The sequence below is a fragment of the Motacilla alba genome, chromosome 3 (genome assembly GCF_015832195.1).
Source record: "Motacilla alba alba isolate MOTALB_02 chromosome 3, Motacilla_alba_V1.0_pri, whole genome shotgun sequence".
Taxonomy (NCBI): Eukaryota; Metazoa; Chordata; class Aves; order Passeriformes; family Motacillidae; genus Motacilla; species Motacilla alba.
The window spans coordinates 88392842-88409799 of record NC_052018.1 but is presented as its reverse complement, the minus strand read 5'-3'; the positions used below and the strand labels follow the sequence as shown (position 1 = coordinate 88409799).

The 16958-nt window shown below is 40.1% G+C and overlaps 1 protein-coding gene across 4 annotated transcripts in view; it reads right to left on the bottom strand.

Annotated features, from left to right (window-relative positions):
* Window positions 1-14685, bottom strand: part of THADA (THADA armadillo repeat containing) — a 156260-nt gene extending 141575 nt beyond the window's left edge. Inside the window, exons 1-16 of one of the 4 annotated variants that reach the window (XR_005256532.1) lie at window positions 14503-14685; window positions 12926-13021; window positions 11539-11633; window positions 11002-11132; window positions 10107-10255; window positions 9948-9980; window positions 9355-9403; window positions 8284-8474; window positions 7533-7627; window positions 7022-7242; window positions 5375-6066; window positions 4606-4757; window positions 4309-4464; window positions 3031-3153; window positions 1986-2109; window positions 405-553 (exon numbers count right to left, since the gene is read on the bottom strand). Coding sequence is in view for 3 of the 4 variants with exons in the window: in XM_038133724.1 (XP_037989652.1) it covers window positions 405-553; window positions 1986-2109; window positions 3031-3153; window positions 4309-4464; window positions 4606-4757; window positions 5375-6066; window positions 7022-7242; window positions 7533-7627; window positions 8284-8474; window positions 9355-9403; window positions 9948-9980; window positions 10107-10255; window positions 11002-11132; window positions 11539-11633; window positions 12926-13021; window positions 14503-14680 (2634 nt within the window). In the remaining variant the exon portion in view is untranslated. Of the gene's footprint in view, window positions 1-404; window positions 554-1985; window positions 2110-3030; window positions 3154-4308; window positions 4465-4605; window positions 4758-5374; window positions 6067-7021; window positions 7243-7532; window positions 7628-8283; window positions 8475-9354; window positions 9404-9947; window positions 9981-10106; window positions 10256-11001; window positions 11133-11538; window positions 11634-12925; window positions 13025-14267; window positions 14306-14502 lie in introns of those variants that run through there. The other 3 variants (XM_038133724.1, XM_038133725.1, XM_038133726.1) reach the window with 3 other exon arrangements.
* Window positions 14686-16958: the final 2273 nt, after the last annotated feature.

Here is a 16958-nt window from a genome sequence, read left to right as displayed (position 1 = left end):
AAACCAATCAGATAATGAAGCCTGATATCAATCAGAAAGGAAAGGAAACAGGGAGCTGCATTTCCTACAAGTACAAGAGTAACCAAGTCAAAATGCCTTAATCATTTACAAAGGGAAGTCACAGCTAAGCCAAGGGCTTGCATTATCTATTTCTCTGACAATTCATAGTCATATCCAAAGGACTTCCCAAACTCCTCCATCCGTTAGTGAAACAAGGCTCCTCAGAAAAGGGCAGAAGCTGCATAAAATTATACAGAAGGTGTTAGTGATGGACACTATTGCAGGCAACTTGGACTGGCTTCTAAGGTTCAGGACTCCTGCTCAGTACCTAACACAAGCATCTGGTATACTACAGAACATCCATCTTCCAAAAATTACTCCCTCTAAACTCTTCAAGTTCATACCTGTAAATTCAGTGCAACATCACGTAGTTTCATCAGAAGTCTAAATGCCAGAATTTTTACTTCCTCAAAAGTACTGGCAAAACACTGGATCAGTGTTTGGACACGAGCAGAATCAATCTCCTGATCCAACTGGAAAACTTGTGCCAGGCCTGTTCAAAGAAATTGATGCCTTAGATAGTTGTGCTGTAACTCTTTCCAGAATAAGCACTCTCCTCACATTCTCCTTTGCTATACTAAAAGAAGCATTAAATTTTAGGCAAATTATTATTTTAATATTATTTCTCTTAATAGGTTTTAAAATACCATATTTACAATTTTTAGGAATAAAAAAGGCTTACCTTATTTTAAAAAATTACTCTTCGTAATACAGAAAATAACTTATTGCCAAAACCAGAATCCCATTTACTCCCTTTAAATGCAGAATTAAAAATAATCTTTTGGTTTTGTTTAAAAACTCACTTCCTGTAAGTATGTAATATCAGAAAATAATTCCTTTCAAGAAAGAGGTTGAAAGCTTCAGTGTGTTTTGGTGCTTGGTGTTTTCAGTTATTTTGTCATAGGAATAATCCCTTAAAATGTATGCCATTACAATTTATTTTGGTTTTAATTTAGATATAAATGAGTTGTGAATGCTGGTGACTTGACTTAATGCTGTAAAGAAGGCTGAAATTTTAGGATGTAAACAACTGCACCATAATACAGCACAGAATACAACAGGTAAATTGCCTTTATAGAAGTAATGTCTAATTTAGAAATTCCTCAGCTGCTATTATAAGCAACTGAGGATTGTCTATTTTTTAAAAAAGCAGTAATAATATACTACATATTCATAATAATAACATTAATGTGTTCATTTATCAAGGGATTTTGAGAAATGATTTAGCATAATGGCAATTTTATTCCCTCTCAAAATCAACTTTAATGTTATTATTTAATATAATTTCTTTAAAGAAAAGGTTACAATTTAGGACTGAAACCTATTTTTATGCTGACCATGTGATCAAGAGACAAGATTTAGCAAGGATATCAATACTCTAAAGCTCTAAGTACTTAATGAATTAAGACTGCCATAAAATCATGAAGAAAATTTAAAATAACACCAGCACATCATCATTAACTGGACAATAAAACTGGATTTTATTTAGCATAGTATCATGAGGATATGCAATATTTTTCAATCAAGAGTTTTTACTGAATTCAGCATTTCAAGCTATCAAGATATATGTGCAGGAAAAAGGAGTGAAGTTACCAAATACATTGACACTTGTCCAGAAGTTTTCCTCATAATAAAAAAATAAACCTTCCTAAAAAACAGGCTATGCAAGAAAAATCCAAATTTACAGAAGATAGGCAACAGGCAATTATTAGCATTTACTTCAATATTCCTTTTTCCAAAAAAACTTACTATCCCCCCAGTAAAACAAAAGCAATCCAGGAAATGCCACAGAAATAAAGGACTAACAATCTGGAAATAAAGGACAAAGAATACTTTGACAGAATCTGACTAGCTGGCATAAAGGACACTTCTTCAATACCTCCCATTTCTACAGTCCATTAAAGTCTAATTTATAGACTTCTTACCTTTTGGAACAGAAAATATTTCTGCTATTGATTCCAAAATACTTAGTGCACAAAACCTGGTTGGGTGTGATGAACCAGGAAACAATACTTCAAAAAGTCTGGCACATACAGATGACATGAAATCCTGGCAAAAAAAAAATGCAAGAAAAAAATTAAGACTGTTTACTTGCTGTCCTACAAAAAAAGCCTAAGTAGCTGAACTCAGGATATTTTGCTTTATCCCAAAAAATTATGACCTTGCAGTTAATTTTAGAAAAACAGTAGGCCAACATTCACAGTACAGGCAGAGTTTCTTGTTTCTTAGAGTACAGGGAAGGCTGGACAATCATTTGGGTTTTTAAATACAACAGTTTCCTTTCCCCAGGCCCACAAAAAGACAGCCGTTGTATCTAATCATGAAAATTAGCTGACCAAGAAAAGCAGAACTCAAGGAACAGATTGACACAAAGATACTGATAATGCAAGCCTTCAAATAGGATAAAAATTACAAATACAAAAGAAGTCTTCATGCTAAAGCTCTTGTCATTCATTCTCTCACTCACTGATTATTCTGGAGACCTAGAAAAAGACTGAAGCTCAACTGATCTCTATTTTAAGTCCCAGTAACACACACCACCATTTAAAGCTCACTACTAAATGGCAAACAAATGACAGGACATCTGCCCAAAATTTGGTTTTTTTTTGGACTGAGGGTACATCTCCAGTCGTTCCTCACTCACTGCTGTTTCAATGCACATCACAGAGCAATCCCTCATAACCTTTATCGGTTTCAAACAGAATTTACCTTAAAGACATCCCTCCAAATATCAAGAGGCATTCAGTTCATCAACAACAGCATATTTAGTCAAAATAAACTTGCACAAGTGCATCAGAGTGGACAAGCTCCCCAGCACTGCTTGGCTTTACAGCTTTTTTTTCCTTCTGCACTGCACTATTGCCTAACACACATACAGAGTGCCTAACTCACCCAGTGGTGTTCAGGAACAATGAACTCTCAGAAGTGCTATCCCACCTCTATTACATGCATTTCTAGCAGTCTACTTACTTTGTATTGCTGCAAAATCCTCAAAGGAGGCATTTCACTTGACTTCTCAACTAACTCTTGCTTGGTTTTATTTTGCGCCAATTTATAAAGCACTTGAGAACTTTCTTGTATCCTGCAAAATAACTTTTAAAACAAAAGAAAACGTAGGTGAAACAAGAATCATTGACAGTGAAATAAGGAAAAGGCAGATTTTCAGCTTATTTTCCAAATCACACTGCTTGTAATTTTTAAGAAGTTTGCATACAGCATAACACAGAACAGATCCTTCCCTCTCCACTCCAAACCCAAGGTTTTGTTTCCCACCTCTCTGATGACAAATTTTTTCTCTCCTCCCTCTACACCTCCAGAACCTTCTTCCCTCTCCCTCCTTAAATTCATGCCAAGCCTTCTCCTCTTACCTCATTTTCTGTGGAACCGTGTTCATCTATAAAAAAAACTCAATGCGGATAATTTCTACAGCCTCAGTGTCCCTTAGAGTTTGACTCACTTCAAAAGTGCTTCCTCCACCTCTTTTACTGCCCATAAGTAGTATTTCCGTTCTTATCACACTGCCATCTAGCACAACTTTTCCATCTCATGCTCCTAAGCACCAGGTAAAAAAGGAAAGAGATGGGATTTCTCTTCTGTTTTTGCCAAACTGACTCCCTCATTTTTCCCCTTTCTCAAATTAATTATTTTCTCCTTCCACACTGCCTTCTTTTGCCATAAAAATCTTCCTAGATATTCTTTCTACCTACATGGTTTCTCATTTTATCCCCATCCTTCTACCATGAGCTACATGCAACCTTGGCAACTTCCACCAGACGGACAGACTCATTCCCTGCAGACTGTAATGGCACAGCCACATCACAGTGATTACTCTTCTACTTTGTTTTCCAGGTCAGGTTTCTGAGGGTGATGAAGTGACTGAATTTGCCTGAGGTGTGACAAGTCCATGTAAGCACAGCTTTAGGCCCCAGCAAAGGCAACACAAGGCTCACTGCTGACTCCAGGGCACACTGCTTTGCTATTGGCAAAGTGTGCAGGTGCTGGCTGGTCAAGCAACACCCACCACCACCCATGAAGTTACTCTGCCTCTGCCACTTAATATTTTTTTAAGCCATCCTTGCCTGTGATGACTTAACACCATTCAGTTGGGTAATACATAAAAATACTCCTGGCCTTAGAGCTTCTACTCTTTCCAATGAGCAACTTCTTAACATACTCATTATTTCTTTTAAAGTGGTGTTATAACTAACATAAGAGGCATGTTAGACATTGCTCTTAGTTTGAAATTACCTTTCTCAGCAGAGAAACGATCTGTTGCCTTACAGAAGGAGATTGGTTGTTCAAGTTGTACATCATAAAAAATTCAATTAGTTGCATTTCTTCCAGAGACACTATTTCTGTAGTACGATGGGTTTCACAGAGTAAACCTAAAGCATCAATGCAAACCTGAAAGATATTTAAAAGTTCACCACAAAAGAGTTACTGACACCCATGATGGCACCTTCGTTTTAATACAACACTAACACAGTAATCAGGATCAAAGCAATTATTCTAATTTAAAGGATACATAAATGGTAGCCCTTTTACCTGGCTGTGCTGATGAACTAGACCCTGTTTTATACACTCAGTGGATACAAGACCACCGCTCATGATATTTGGAAGTTCCAGATGTCCATGGGCCCTGGCTGTTCTCAAGCATGCCATTAATGCTCCAAGAGCTCCTCTGGTACTGCAAGAGCCTAAAGAAAATGAAAACCAGTAATAATTACTGTTTGATTAATACAAGCAATGTACTCTTTGCAGTGCTTGTCAGAAACTCCCAATACTTTCAACACAAGACTCACCCCCTTTTATTTCTACTCCATAAATCCCAAATGATAGTGCTGCTATAGATTAAACTAGCTCTAAATCCCAAAAAGCTTCATCACAAATGTGTCATATGACAAAAAGACCTTGTGAGGTCTCACAAGCCATTATTTTAGAGTCACACTAAATTACTTCAAAACAGGAGAATCATAAATCTTGTATCCACATATTTACAAGAAAAAACAATCTGTTACTTGACACACCTGTGTACGAAAGAAAAGTAATAGTAGAAAACACAGAAATCTAACAAACCCTAGCAAAGAGACCCAAAAGGCACCCACAGAAGGATTTTGCTCATGGCACAGAGACACGCTTATAATTATTATGACTTTCACCTTGAAATACTAATAGCAATAATAGGCAACTGGAATTTTTCTCCCAGATTAATTCTAACAATAATAATAGACCAGAAACCACATGGTTAAGCATTTTTGGTTTTTTTTTTTTTTTAATCCAATCATAATTACAAATACGAAGTTTATTTTCTTACCCAGATTAGCATCTGCAGAGGCCTGAAGAATTCTTATCATGTAGCTCAGACTGTCAGGGTTACATTTGAGCAATTTTGGTAAATAGTAATCTATTATATAAGTAGTTTGGTCATGGTTCCCTTCACACAGTATTACCAGAAGAGGAGAAACCCAGATGTTGTGCCACTCGTCAATCCAGGTGCCTTCCTGAAAACTCGAAGTAAAATGGGCCTTGTGATTTGTAAACATGGTTTCCAGAAGATCACTAGCATAAGGTGCAAGAGACTGATCACTCATCACATCCAGGATCTGCACTGGAATTGTTCTGTCCAACTGCAGTATATTTTCAGTGCCCACACATTCCACCAGAGAGCCAAGAGAAGCATATTTCCCTTTTACATGCCAATCCAAGCTCAGTAAATGCTTTATCAACCTTGCAAAGAATGGGTCTGATTTTTCATTAGATCCAACAATGGTGGTTTGGTGTATCTGAAGAAGATTCTTGAAAATCAATTTGGTTTGGTGTCTGATGGCATCCAGAGGGTGGTCCCAGTGTGTATAAATGTATTCCAGCAGCTTCCCAATTATATCAGAGTTCCCATTAAGTTTGATTTTTAGATCTGGAGAGCCTGAAACAAGGGCAGCCAGTGCTGAATTAGTCCAAATAGCAAGGATTCTAGACAAAGATGTTGCCACACTGGATTCTTTTAACCTTTTAAAAAGAACACAAAAAAAAATTTCATTACCTTCATTTATCAGTATTATTTAAAAATACACTTTGTATTTCAGAATAACTATTCATCACATTCATTTACCTTACATGAAAACAGATTAGGAGACTCAAGCCATTCATGGAGGAAAAGGAATGAACACAGAAGTGATCAACTGGATGTGGCCAAGTACATGCTTAGTTACCTGATGTGCTATTAAGTGGTCGCAGCTAAACCCCCTAACAATGGGGGAAAGAAAGCATACAAGCCCCACAACAATTAAACAAAAAAAAAAAATTACTATGCACCTACTAACGTTTGAGCAGCCATTATGTTGTTGCATGCTTCTTGAAAATGTAAGGAAAAATTTTCATTGCCATATAAAACCATCAGAACTGAGTATCCTATGTGCAAAAACAAGATCACAAAACTAATCTCCAAGGCACAATCAAAGGTTGAACTCAATACACATTTTAATCTCCAATCCAATAGTGCTGGTGGGCCCTTAGATGCAAGCAGCCAGAAAAAAAACCAACTAAAACTCATAGTACTTCAAGTATTCCATGCACTGGCACACTTTGCTTTCCTCTGAACTTTGAAAAGGAGAGGACGTGATGTCCTGAAACTGAAGTTAATCTGTCTACATAAGAACTGATACTGACACACCTTACCTTAAGTGAATTGATAAATTTATCCCATTCGTGTTAGAAAACAAAATTTTAGCATGCAAGAAAAAAACTGAAACTTAGAACTATATATGCAACATTGGTATATTTTTCAAATTTACAGAGTTTTTATGGATATATTAAAAAGACTGCACAATTTGTGACAAAACCTAGTATTATTACACTGAAAACATCAGAGATATTCCACCAGGACCACAGGAGTCATGCAAAAATAGAAAGATAAACCTCTTCTCCCAAACATGAAACAATACAGATCAGAACACAAACTTACTCTGAACTCAATGACAACAAGACTGATGCAATATTTAATAATAGTTTCTCTCCATTTTCACCCATGCTGCCATTTTTCCAATCCAGCATAGCAAGTGCTCCGTGGCAAAGGAAGAGCAGGACCGAGTCCGGGAGTTCTGCCGTGCACAGAACCCCACAGCTCCTCACGAACCACGCTGGCACACCTGAGTGTTCCACTGTCCCCAGGAGCAAGCCACTGATCTGGAACACCAAAACACACCCATTACAGCACCTCAGCACAGCAGAAAACCTGTTTTGTGCATAGCTTAGGAGATCTGAAGAGATTTCTTGTAAATAGTGTTTGTCAAATTCAAAACCAAAGTCTTACTTCATATAGCAAGGAGAGAAGAAAGGATTATACTCCAGCTAAGGACTGACAGAAAGGCTGGCAAGCCCTGGTATCTGCATCAGCAAAGCCTCCAGACAACACTGACAGCACAGGGTAGCAACACCATGATACTGCACAGTCTTCAGCCAAGAAATACACTTACCAATGAAGGTAACTCCTCAACTGGCTCATACATAGCCCTGGTGAAGAGAATAACAGCCAGTCCTGAGGTAGTCTGAACAGTCTGCAGGAGCGTTGCTACACAGCAGAGATATTGTACATTAGAATGCAGCAAACACGCTGTGCTAGAACTATGTAGCAACATTACAAAATATGACATTGATTTTTGCTAGACTACTTATAGCTAGTTGCATCATCACAAATCTGCAGTGCCCACCTAGATAGCAAATATTAATAACTTTATCTTTGAGTGTAAAAATAAACTGTTAATATCTTTAACAGAAGAAAACACAGAACAGCCTACTAAAGCAAGGAGGGCTGTGGCAGAGACTACTGACATGTTAAATTCTATTACATAAAAAATCTGTATGAAAATAAAACACTATCAGTTATGGTGCGCCCAGAAATAGTTCTGACAGCATATTTCATAGAGGTGTAGATATTTCCGGTAGGCACAGACATTTGGTGACTCTCAAAAGCATTTCTGTTAGTTTTTGAATTATTAATAATAGCATTAATCTTGGTATTTGTAGTGAGACAAGTTAAACTGTACACTTTAAAACTACAATCTACAAATCACAGCTCGCCAAAAAACCAACTACTGCTCCTACTCCCATTAATCTCAGTAGTTCAATTTCCATGCAAGCTAAACTAAGTTTTTTTACCTACAGGTTGCTTACTACAAAGACAACAAGTTAATGAAAATACTAGGGTTTGAATGTCATTAAACTTACCATCCATTAGGAAGTTTGTGCAACTTTTCAGTAAACTACACATACTTTGCCAAACAAAAGATTCACTGTGTTTCCAAAGACTTCCCTGGATATTTTCTTGCAATTTCTGTACAAGCATCATTGAAACTTTAATGGCTATCAGTAAATCGTGCATCAGCTGAGTCTGAACAATACGATTTCCATTATTCCTCCTGTGGAAAAAAAAAAAAAAGATACAAGCAAGCACACAAAAAACAAATTTAAACCATTCTTCACCATTCCCAGCAAACCATTCTGTCAACTTTAAATAATGTCAACTTTTAATGGTAAAAACTAATGTATTGCTTGAGTTGATCAGATATGTAACTACAGGAAAACAAGGAGAAGACTCAAGGGTAGTTTGTTAAAATTAAGTTAACAAATAAAAGACAAATTGTGCTACAATTTCTGCAGGTTCCTGTGACAAACATTCATTCATGTGATTCTGCCTGAGCAGAGCTGAACTTTTCCAGAAACTTTCCAAAAGGCCAACAGAATATAGTGCTGCTCTTTTCTAATTTTTCAAGTAATTCCTCCATGTATGAATGACATTTCTATGATTTGACTTTCTTCTAACATGAAGGCAGAAAGTATCGAAACCTTCAGTGCACAAAAGACTTCATTAAGTACCCTCCTCCTCTCAGTTCAGAATGAGAGACCACAATGAAGCTGCTTCACTTAATGAAATGCTGGGAAATGTCAAGTATATCAGTACTGAGTTAAACACTCATGGAACATGAAAGAGTTTTACTCTACCTGAATCTTACATCTATTAATTACACTCTTTAGCCACAATTCAGATAGAAAAACCTTACCTCAAAGGCCTCCCTTAGAAGTAGCTCTAACAGTATCAGTGCCTTACCTCTCTTACATTATCATATTGCCACAAAAGCAAATAATCAGTTTTTATTTAAAATCTGCATCACTGCAAAATGGTATTTCTATCTTTCTTCAATGTATGGCTACCAAAGTGATATTTTAAACCAAACCAAATTATCATGCAAGAGTGAAATAAAAACCAGATAAAATAGAGCTTCTATTGAATTCACTTACCTGTTTTCTTCCTGTATGTCAAGCAGCAACTTTCGCAGAAACTGAAGAACTAGTGAAAATAATTATGGTATAAATTTACTAACAGGAGAAATAGAACAGAAGATTTCCAGCAAAGCAACCACACATACATCTCAATACATCACACATACCCAGCTACAATGAATAGTTACCCATACAGTGGTGATTCTTCCATTCCACCAACAAATTAAACCAGAATTTCAGTACAGACAAACACAAGCAATGCTAAAACAAAATCTTAAACTGTTTTGCAGCAACCTGGTACAAAACAAGTTTCCAACCCACTTGGCTTAATCCTGTGAGATACTGACTCTCCCTACCACAGTTGCTCACTGGTACTCAGATTTGTATCAGGGTTGCCCAGTAAAGTAAAACTGACCCCTGGAAATTATATGCATAGATCAGTCTTATCTTTCACAAAAAAAGTATCACATAAGGATACTAGTTTATCAAAAATTAACCAGGAGGATATCAGATCTGACAGATCTTCATGCCTGCTTCATGCCACTTCTCCACATACACTCCTCCCCCAGTAACCTGCAGCGAAGCATATTTTACTAAAAATGTGACTTTACCTTCTTCAAATAGGTTCTTAATACAGGCTCTACCTAGAGGAAAGAAAATACATTTTTAAGTACTGAGTACTAGCCAGCACTATCTATTTTACAAAACTGCACACATCACTATCAGGTGTGGCACCAGTTTAACCAGAAGAACATTCGATGTCGCTGTACCTAAGCTGAAGTCCTCCATACAGGAAGCAAGGTTGTCCAGCACTTTTCTGTACAAATACACATCTGTGGTTTTCAGCTCTTCTCGAAGGCAGCACACAAAGCTTTGCACAGCTGGCACCATCAAATGTCCAGGAAGACTGTTCAGTGAACTGCAACATCAAGAAACAGCACATTTAGTTTGGGTTTCCTGAGGTGTTGTAACATCCACTGCACCAAAATCCATGCCAGCTAAAACTCCAATACACAGATGTTGCTTCCTGCATGAAAACATCATCTGTTTTAAAAATAATATGCACATTCTCAGTTTGCAGCTAGAAAACCTGTCAAGAGGGGTGCACAGCTTTGGGTTGGCTGCAACCAAATGCAGGATGGAAGCCCTGCATCTCAGTGGGACAGTGAATGTTTTATGACAAAGAAAGGAAGGCAGCTCAGCACCAGATATTAAAAAATGCTGAGGCTATAAAAAAAATCACTAAAGAAATACAGCAATAATTATGCAATAAAAAAATTGCAAAAATAAAATAGGCACAAGAAACCACAATTTAGTTAGGATTCCTCTGAACCATCTTCTCTTGAACAAAGCTGAGATTTTTTGTTTTAAATTTCTATTCTAAAACTGGATTTTAAACTTCAAACTGCTAATTACACACTATGTTGCCTTTCCAATAATGAAATAGGCCAAAACAATGCTTCACTTTGAAGTTATTTATCTAATGATATGTTATTTATAATTCAGATTTTTAACTTAGAAAGAAAAACAGTACATATGCACAAATTAAGTACTGCAAATTTACAGTAATTAAGTTACAGCAATTTATAGTGAATGACAAATTACTGACTTAGAGATAAGGAAAACATTTTTAAAAACATGAAGGCTAACCACTCAATCTTTTACCTTGCTAATACTTTCTTCAAAGGATTCTTTGCACCCAGTGAAAAATACGTCTCTCCCAAAACATCCAAACAAGCTTTAACCATGGGATCACCTGCAGAGTTCTGATCCATCTGCTTCACCAATGGCATAATCTATACCCAAAAGAACACATGATGAACAAAAAACTCTGGATATATCATTTTTAACAGCAGCAGATTTCCCTCTCATCCAAGCATACGGTGCAAAACTGCCTCCCTCTTTACCATTCTCCCTTGAGTCTCAAGTTCAAATAATGTTCCAAGAACACCTATAACAACAAAAAAATCCATACAAAATATTAAACTTGGTGTCACTTGCCTTGCACCATTTTCAGTTACTGTGGCTCTTGCTAATTAAGTACTAGAACTACATTCCTACCTGATGTATGTGCAACTGCTTTTTCTGTGTTTCCAGGAAGGTAGAAAACATTAGAAGTTTATTTTGGAGCTGTGTTTGCCATTACCAGAGCACAGGACACACTCTCAGTTACCAAAAGCCATGCTAACAGTGAAACTCTACCTGTTTAATACAGTGGATCTGCTGGATGCCATTTCTCAGCTCTGCACAGTGCACAAGCAGAGATGCCAGATTTTGCTCTTCAGCCTTTGAAAACCCTACATTTGGAAGAAGAGGATCTTTTTATAAAGTAATTACAATAAGCAGTATAAATAACCCATAATTTATAAGAAGAAGAAATGACTGTTGATTTTTAAGAGTTTTTTCCAGTCCCAGTAAACCCATTGGTGGCACAAACCCTTAGGTCGCCTAACAACACCTTAACACATTTTTTTTCCCCTAACAAATGTAAAATATCAGTTTCACTGGAACACAAAAGTAAGGGACCTCTGGGGGTCATCTGGTCCAAGCCCACTGCTCAAATATGGTCACCTGGAGCTGGCTGCCCAGGACCATGGCCAGGTGGCTTCACAATACCTCCAAGGCGGAGACTCCCCAACTTCCCTATTGAAGCTGTGCTCATCCTCAGTCACCCTCACATTAAAAAAAAGTGTTTCCCTTCACATTAAAAAAAATGTTTAGAGGGAATCTTTAGTGTTTCAGTTCATGCCCATGCCTTCCTGTCCTATCACTATTCAGCATAGAAGAAATGCTGGCTCTGCCTCCCACATGTCCTCCCTTCAGGTATTTTTTACACATTGCTAAGATACCCCTGAGCCTTCTCTTCACCAGGCCCAGCTCTCTTAGCCTTTCCTCATAGGAGGGATGCTCCAGGCTCTTCATCATCTTAGCCCTTAGCTGGAGTCTGTCCATATTACTCTTGTACCGGGGAGCCAAGAACTGGATCAGCAATCCAGGTGGGACCTCACCAGTGCTCCCTCATAGCAACTTTAGTATATAAATCTTGTATTACTTAGTTATTACTTATTACTTTTCATTTTTTTACAGTAAACATCACTGGAAGCTTCCCTTATCAAACAAAAAAATTCCCCACAAAAGACAACACCATTTGAACAGTAGCTTTAAAACAAATTACCTACAGAAAACACAAAGACTGGGAAAGTGACCTCGAGAGAACCCTTCCAACCTCAATCATTCTGTGACTCTTGGAAATTCAGTGTTATCCCACATATTAAGGCTAACACATCAAGCCTGCAAGTAGGATTACAAATAGGACCTTCTACTACCCTCACACCACAGATAAAACAAAGTAAAGAGTTTTCAAACCAAAGCCACAATGCTCTAAAGGATTTTTTTGACTCTGCCAAGGTAAGAAGTCATTGTCATTACACAATAAAAACAAACCACAGCAGAGCAAACACACCTAAAACTCACAAAACAAAACCACTAGAAATAAAAGCTAACAAGCAAAAAAACAGATCAATTTCAGTAACTACTCAAAGGCAAGAGAAATCACACATTAGTTCAAAAAAAAACCCACCCTACTTACTCTGAAGTTTTTCAAGCTGATGATGATCAAGAAAGAATGCATCCACCTGAACTTCCTTCTTCTTCTTTAAAACCATTTTAGCTGATTTAGAAATGCCTGATTAAAAAAAACCAAAAAATCAAAACAACAGATCACGTAGTTTTAAAAACATAATTACAAACATTTCCTATAATAATGGTCTTTTCATTGTCCTACTATCTCAAAAGGTTTGTTGAATTATCTGTGCAATTTTTCTCAAGGAAATAGCTCTCTTTGATTTTAACAACTTCAGCTATTTCCAGCATTTCATCCAAAATTCACCCAAACTTCACGATGCAAAATGGAAGTAATAGAAAAGGGGAATTACTGTACACATGTCATACCGTCTCACTGAGTTTTCACTGCACTTGTTACACAGTCTGTGGCATGACCCTGGATCACGGTTTGGCAACATCATACAGAAGCGAGGAATTAATGCCACAAAACTTCCCTTGCTCAGTTTTGCTGGTCAAAACTCACTGAACTTGTAATAACGTCAAGTAAGAACTGTGCAGCAAACCGAACAGCTCTGCTACAAACAGCACGTTCTTTTCTGAATGGCAGTGGTGATTTAATAAGTACTACAGTGTCACTGACTCGAAAGCGCGTTATCATGGAACAGCTGAGGTCGGAAGGGGCCTTTGGAGCTCATCTGGACCATCCTCCTGCTAAAGCTGCGCCACCTGGAGCCGGCTACCCAGGCTTGTTTCCAGGTATCTTTCGAATGTTTCCAAGGATGGAGACTCCACAGCCTCTCTGGCCCACCTGTGCCAGTGCCCGGCCACCTCCACTCCACACCTAGTGCTCCTCAGAGACCCGCCGTGTTTCAGTCTGTACCCATGGCCCCCTGCCCTGACACAGGGCACCACGGAATGGAGCCTGGCCACATCTTGTCTGCGCCTCCTCTCCACATACTCAGGAACCCTGGGAGTTGAAGAGTTCAGTTCCAGACCCCCTATGCCGCCCCATCTGTGGGGCCCAGCGCGGCCGCCCCGCGCCTCCGGGCGCCCACGAGCACACCGAGCCGGCCCGCCCGGCCTCAGAGGCGGCGGCCGCCGGGCCCCGCTGCCCGCGACCGCTCCGTGCCCTCCCCGCCCGAACAACCCCGTGCCCACGGCGGCACCGAGGCTCGGATGGATCCCGGGCCGGGCCGGGCCACGCCGCCTCCGGCACCCGCCCGGGGCCTCCCTCGCCCCGGCGGCAGCACGGGCCCGGAGCACGGCGGCGCCCGCCTGGGAGAGCGGCTGCAAACAGAGCGCCTCAGCAGCAGGCAAGGGAAGCACCGGGGAAACGCCGCCCACCCCACAGCCCAGCAGACCCTCACCCGCGGCGCCGCGTCCCTTCCCGGTGCCCGCACCCCGCCCCACCACGTGCCGGCCGCCGCCAACCGCGGCGCTCCCCGCCCCCGGCCCGGCCCGGCCCCGCCGCGGCGCCGCCTCACGCCGGGAGCGCCCGGCCGCTCGGAGCCCGGAGCCCCTGCGGCCGGGGCTGCTGCGCGGCGGGGCCGCAGCGACTGCCGCCTTTCCGTGGCAAATACTTGTCTGAACTAAAAGATGAACCTGCGTGAGCCACCGAGCCACAGAATCGATCGGTTTGGAAAATCGCTCTGAGGTCATCGCGTCCAACCCGTGACCGAGCACCACCATGTAAACAAACCCACGGCATCGAGTGCCACGTCCCGCCTTTCCTTAAACACGTCCAGGGACGGCGACTCCACCACCTCCCAGGCCAGCCCATCCCAATGTCTAATCTCCCTTTTTCTGAAGAAATTGTTCCTCGTGTCCAACCTAAACCTCCCGGTACTGCTTAAGGCTGTGTCCTCTTGTCCTATCTTTAGTTGCCTGGGAGAAGGGGTCGACACCCACCTGGCTACAGCCTCCTTTCAGGCAGCTGTAGAGACTGAAAATGCCATCCTTGAGTCTCCCTTTCCTCCTGGGTAAACAACCTTGTCTCCCTCAGCGGCTCCTCATAGGATGGGTGCTCCAGACCCTTCACCAGTTCCAGCACCCTTCTCTGGACTCACTCCCGAGTCACTGGACTTTGAAAGGCACAACTATCTTTCCTTATTTTAAATGTATTCTCAACTTCAGAAAAATTGGTGGTGACCTTGATGGAGCCCATGATGACCTTAGCTTGTGTTTCTTGCCAGTAGTTACTCTCCCTCCTCAGTTCCTGAATATCCTCAGCAGATTTAAATGGATGCTGTGTCTTTTGGAGCCTAATCTGCCAGGTGCCCTTGCTGCACACAGTGGCTGGTTGGCCTCCCTCCATAGCGAACTACATTTCAGAGCCAGAGGAAGCAAATGCTATTTTGCATTCAATGCAAATCAAGTTGCTCTAGTCACAAACCTTTTATCTAAGGAGCAGAAAGAGGCTTGACTACACACTTCACAAAAATCCATTAAACTTAATTTTAAAAGCGTGCTCCATTTGTTTCCTCACAACCATATCTCCTGATCCTTTCCAGTAGTCCCTAATTTGCCACCACTTAGACATGTTGTAATTGTAAAATTCTAAAATTATGAACCAAACCCAGCTATTTTTTTAATATAGGCATTTATACATTAGTAAATTTCCAAGTATCTGAAGGGAGCCTACAAGAAAGATGGAGGTAGACTATTTACAAGAGCATGTAGTGACAGGACAAGGGGAATGGATTCAAACTAGAGCAGAATTAGATTAGATGTTAGGAAGAAATTGTTCGCTGTGAGGGTGGAAAGGCACTGTAACAGGTTGCCCAGAGAAGCTGTGCATGCCTCATCCCTGGAAGTGTTCAAGGAGAGGTTGGATGGGGCTCTGAGCAACCTGCTCTAGTGGAACGTGTTCCTGCCCATGGCAGTGGGGGTGGAACAAGATGACCTTTAAGGTTCCTTCCAACCCAAACCATTCTATAATTTTATGATTTTTAGACAGATTTTTTTTTTTTTTTTTAAGTTTTCAACATCTATGTTTTGGGCCTTTCACAATCCTCCCAGGTCCCATGTGAATATAATGTCTGTAATAAGCACATCATTTGCAAGTGATAGATTAGCAGATGGGGACAGCCTTTCCCGAGTCTGTGAGTTGTATCTAGCAAAGATACAACTTTTGCACTCAGTGTGAAAAGGGTTATTGCAAAAGTGATTACTCTGAAAGGGCAGCTCAACATAGCAGTCATGCTTCCATACAGATTTAAGAGCAGCAATGTTTAGGTAAGGAAAAAGTGGAAAATATAACAAAACCCATTCCTTGCCAATTGACTTTCACTCAACAGTGATTTTCTTAACAATCTAAAGCAGCCAGAGGCCATTGGGGTCTGCTCAGGACTTTGAACAAACTTCTGGATCCCTCTTTAGCACCAAAGGTTCACAGTGCCTTCTGACTTCTGACATGGTAATGGCCAAAGGAATTGAGAAAATGTTTAACCACATACAAACATATAAAGAAAGTAATTTGAGTTTTCACTGTTAGTTCTTTGAATTTTCCCTGGTTTGCATTCAGCCATTTCAAGGAAACTGACACAGTTATTTGGCACTACCTGTCCCAGTGACCTACTCTAAATGCTGGATTATCTTCAGCTCAAAGAGAGACGGAATGCTCTTAAGAGATTTACCCTTCCAGACAAATCAGACAATTATCCTCATCCTCACTTAGTGTAAGCAAAGTCTCCAGCTCCTTCAGCCCAGTTTGATACCTATGTATTTAAATTCACTGTGATCCTCTTTCTACAGACTGGCCAGTTTCAGGAAACCTTTCCAATGTTCCAGCTCTGTGTATTCCAGCTCATTTTCTGTGACACTATTTCCAGTAACTTTCTCCTTTCCAAAAGAGCTTTGCTCTCCCCAGGTTTTTTCAGTTAGGGGAAACATCAGTGCCAGGGAGCTGTCAGGTAACACCCAAAGAATCCACATTTCCTCATGCAATGAAAGCAAAGAGGCATCTAGAGGAATGAAATAACATGCAACACCCACACACGTCAATTGCTCTGTTCTCTAAGAGAACCAAGTTTCCAGTACTCAAAATACCTTACTCAGAA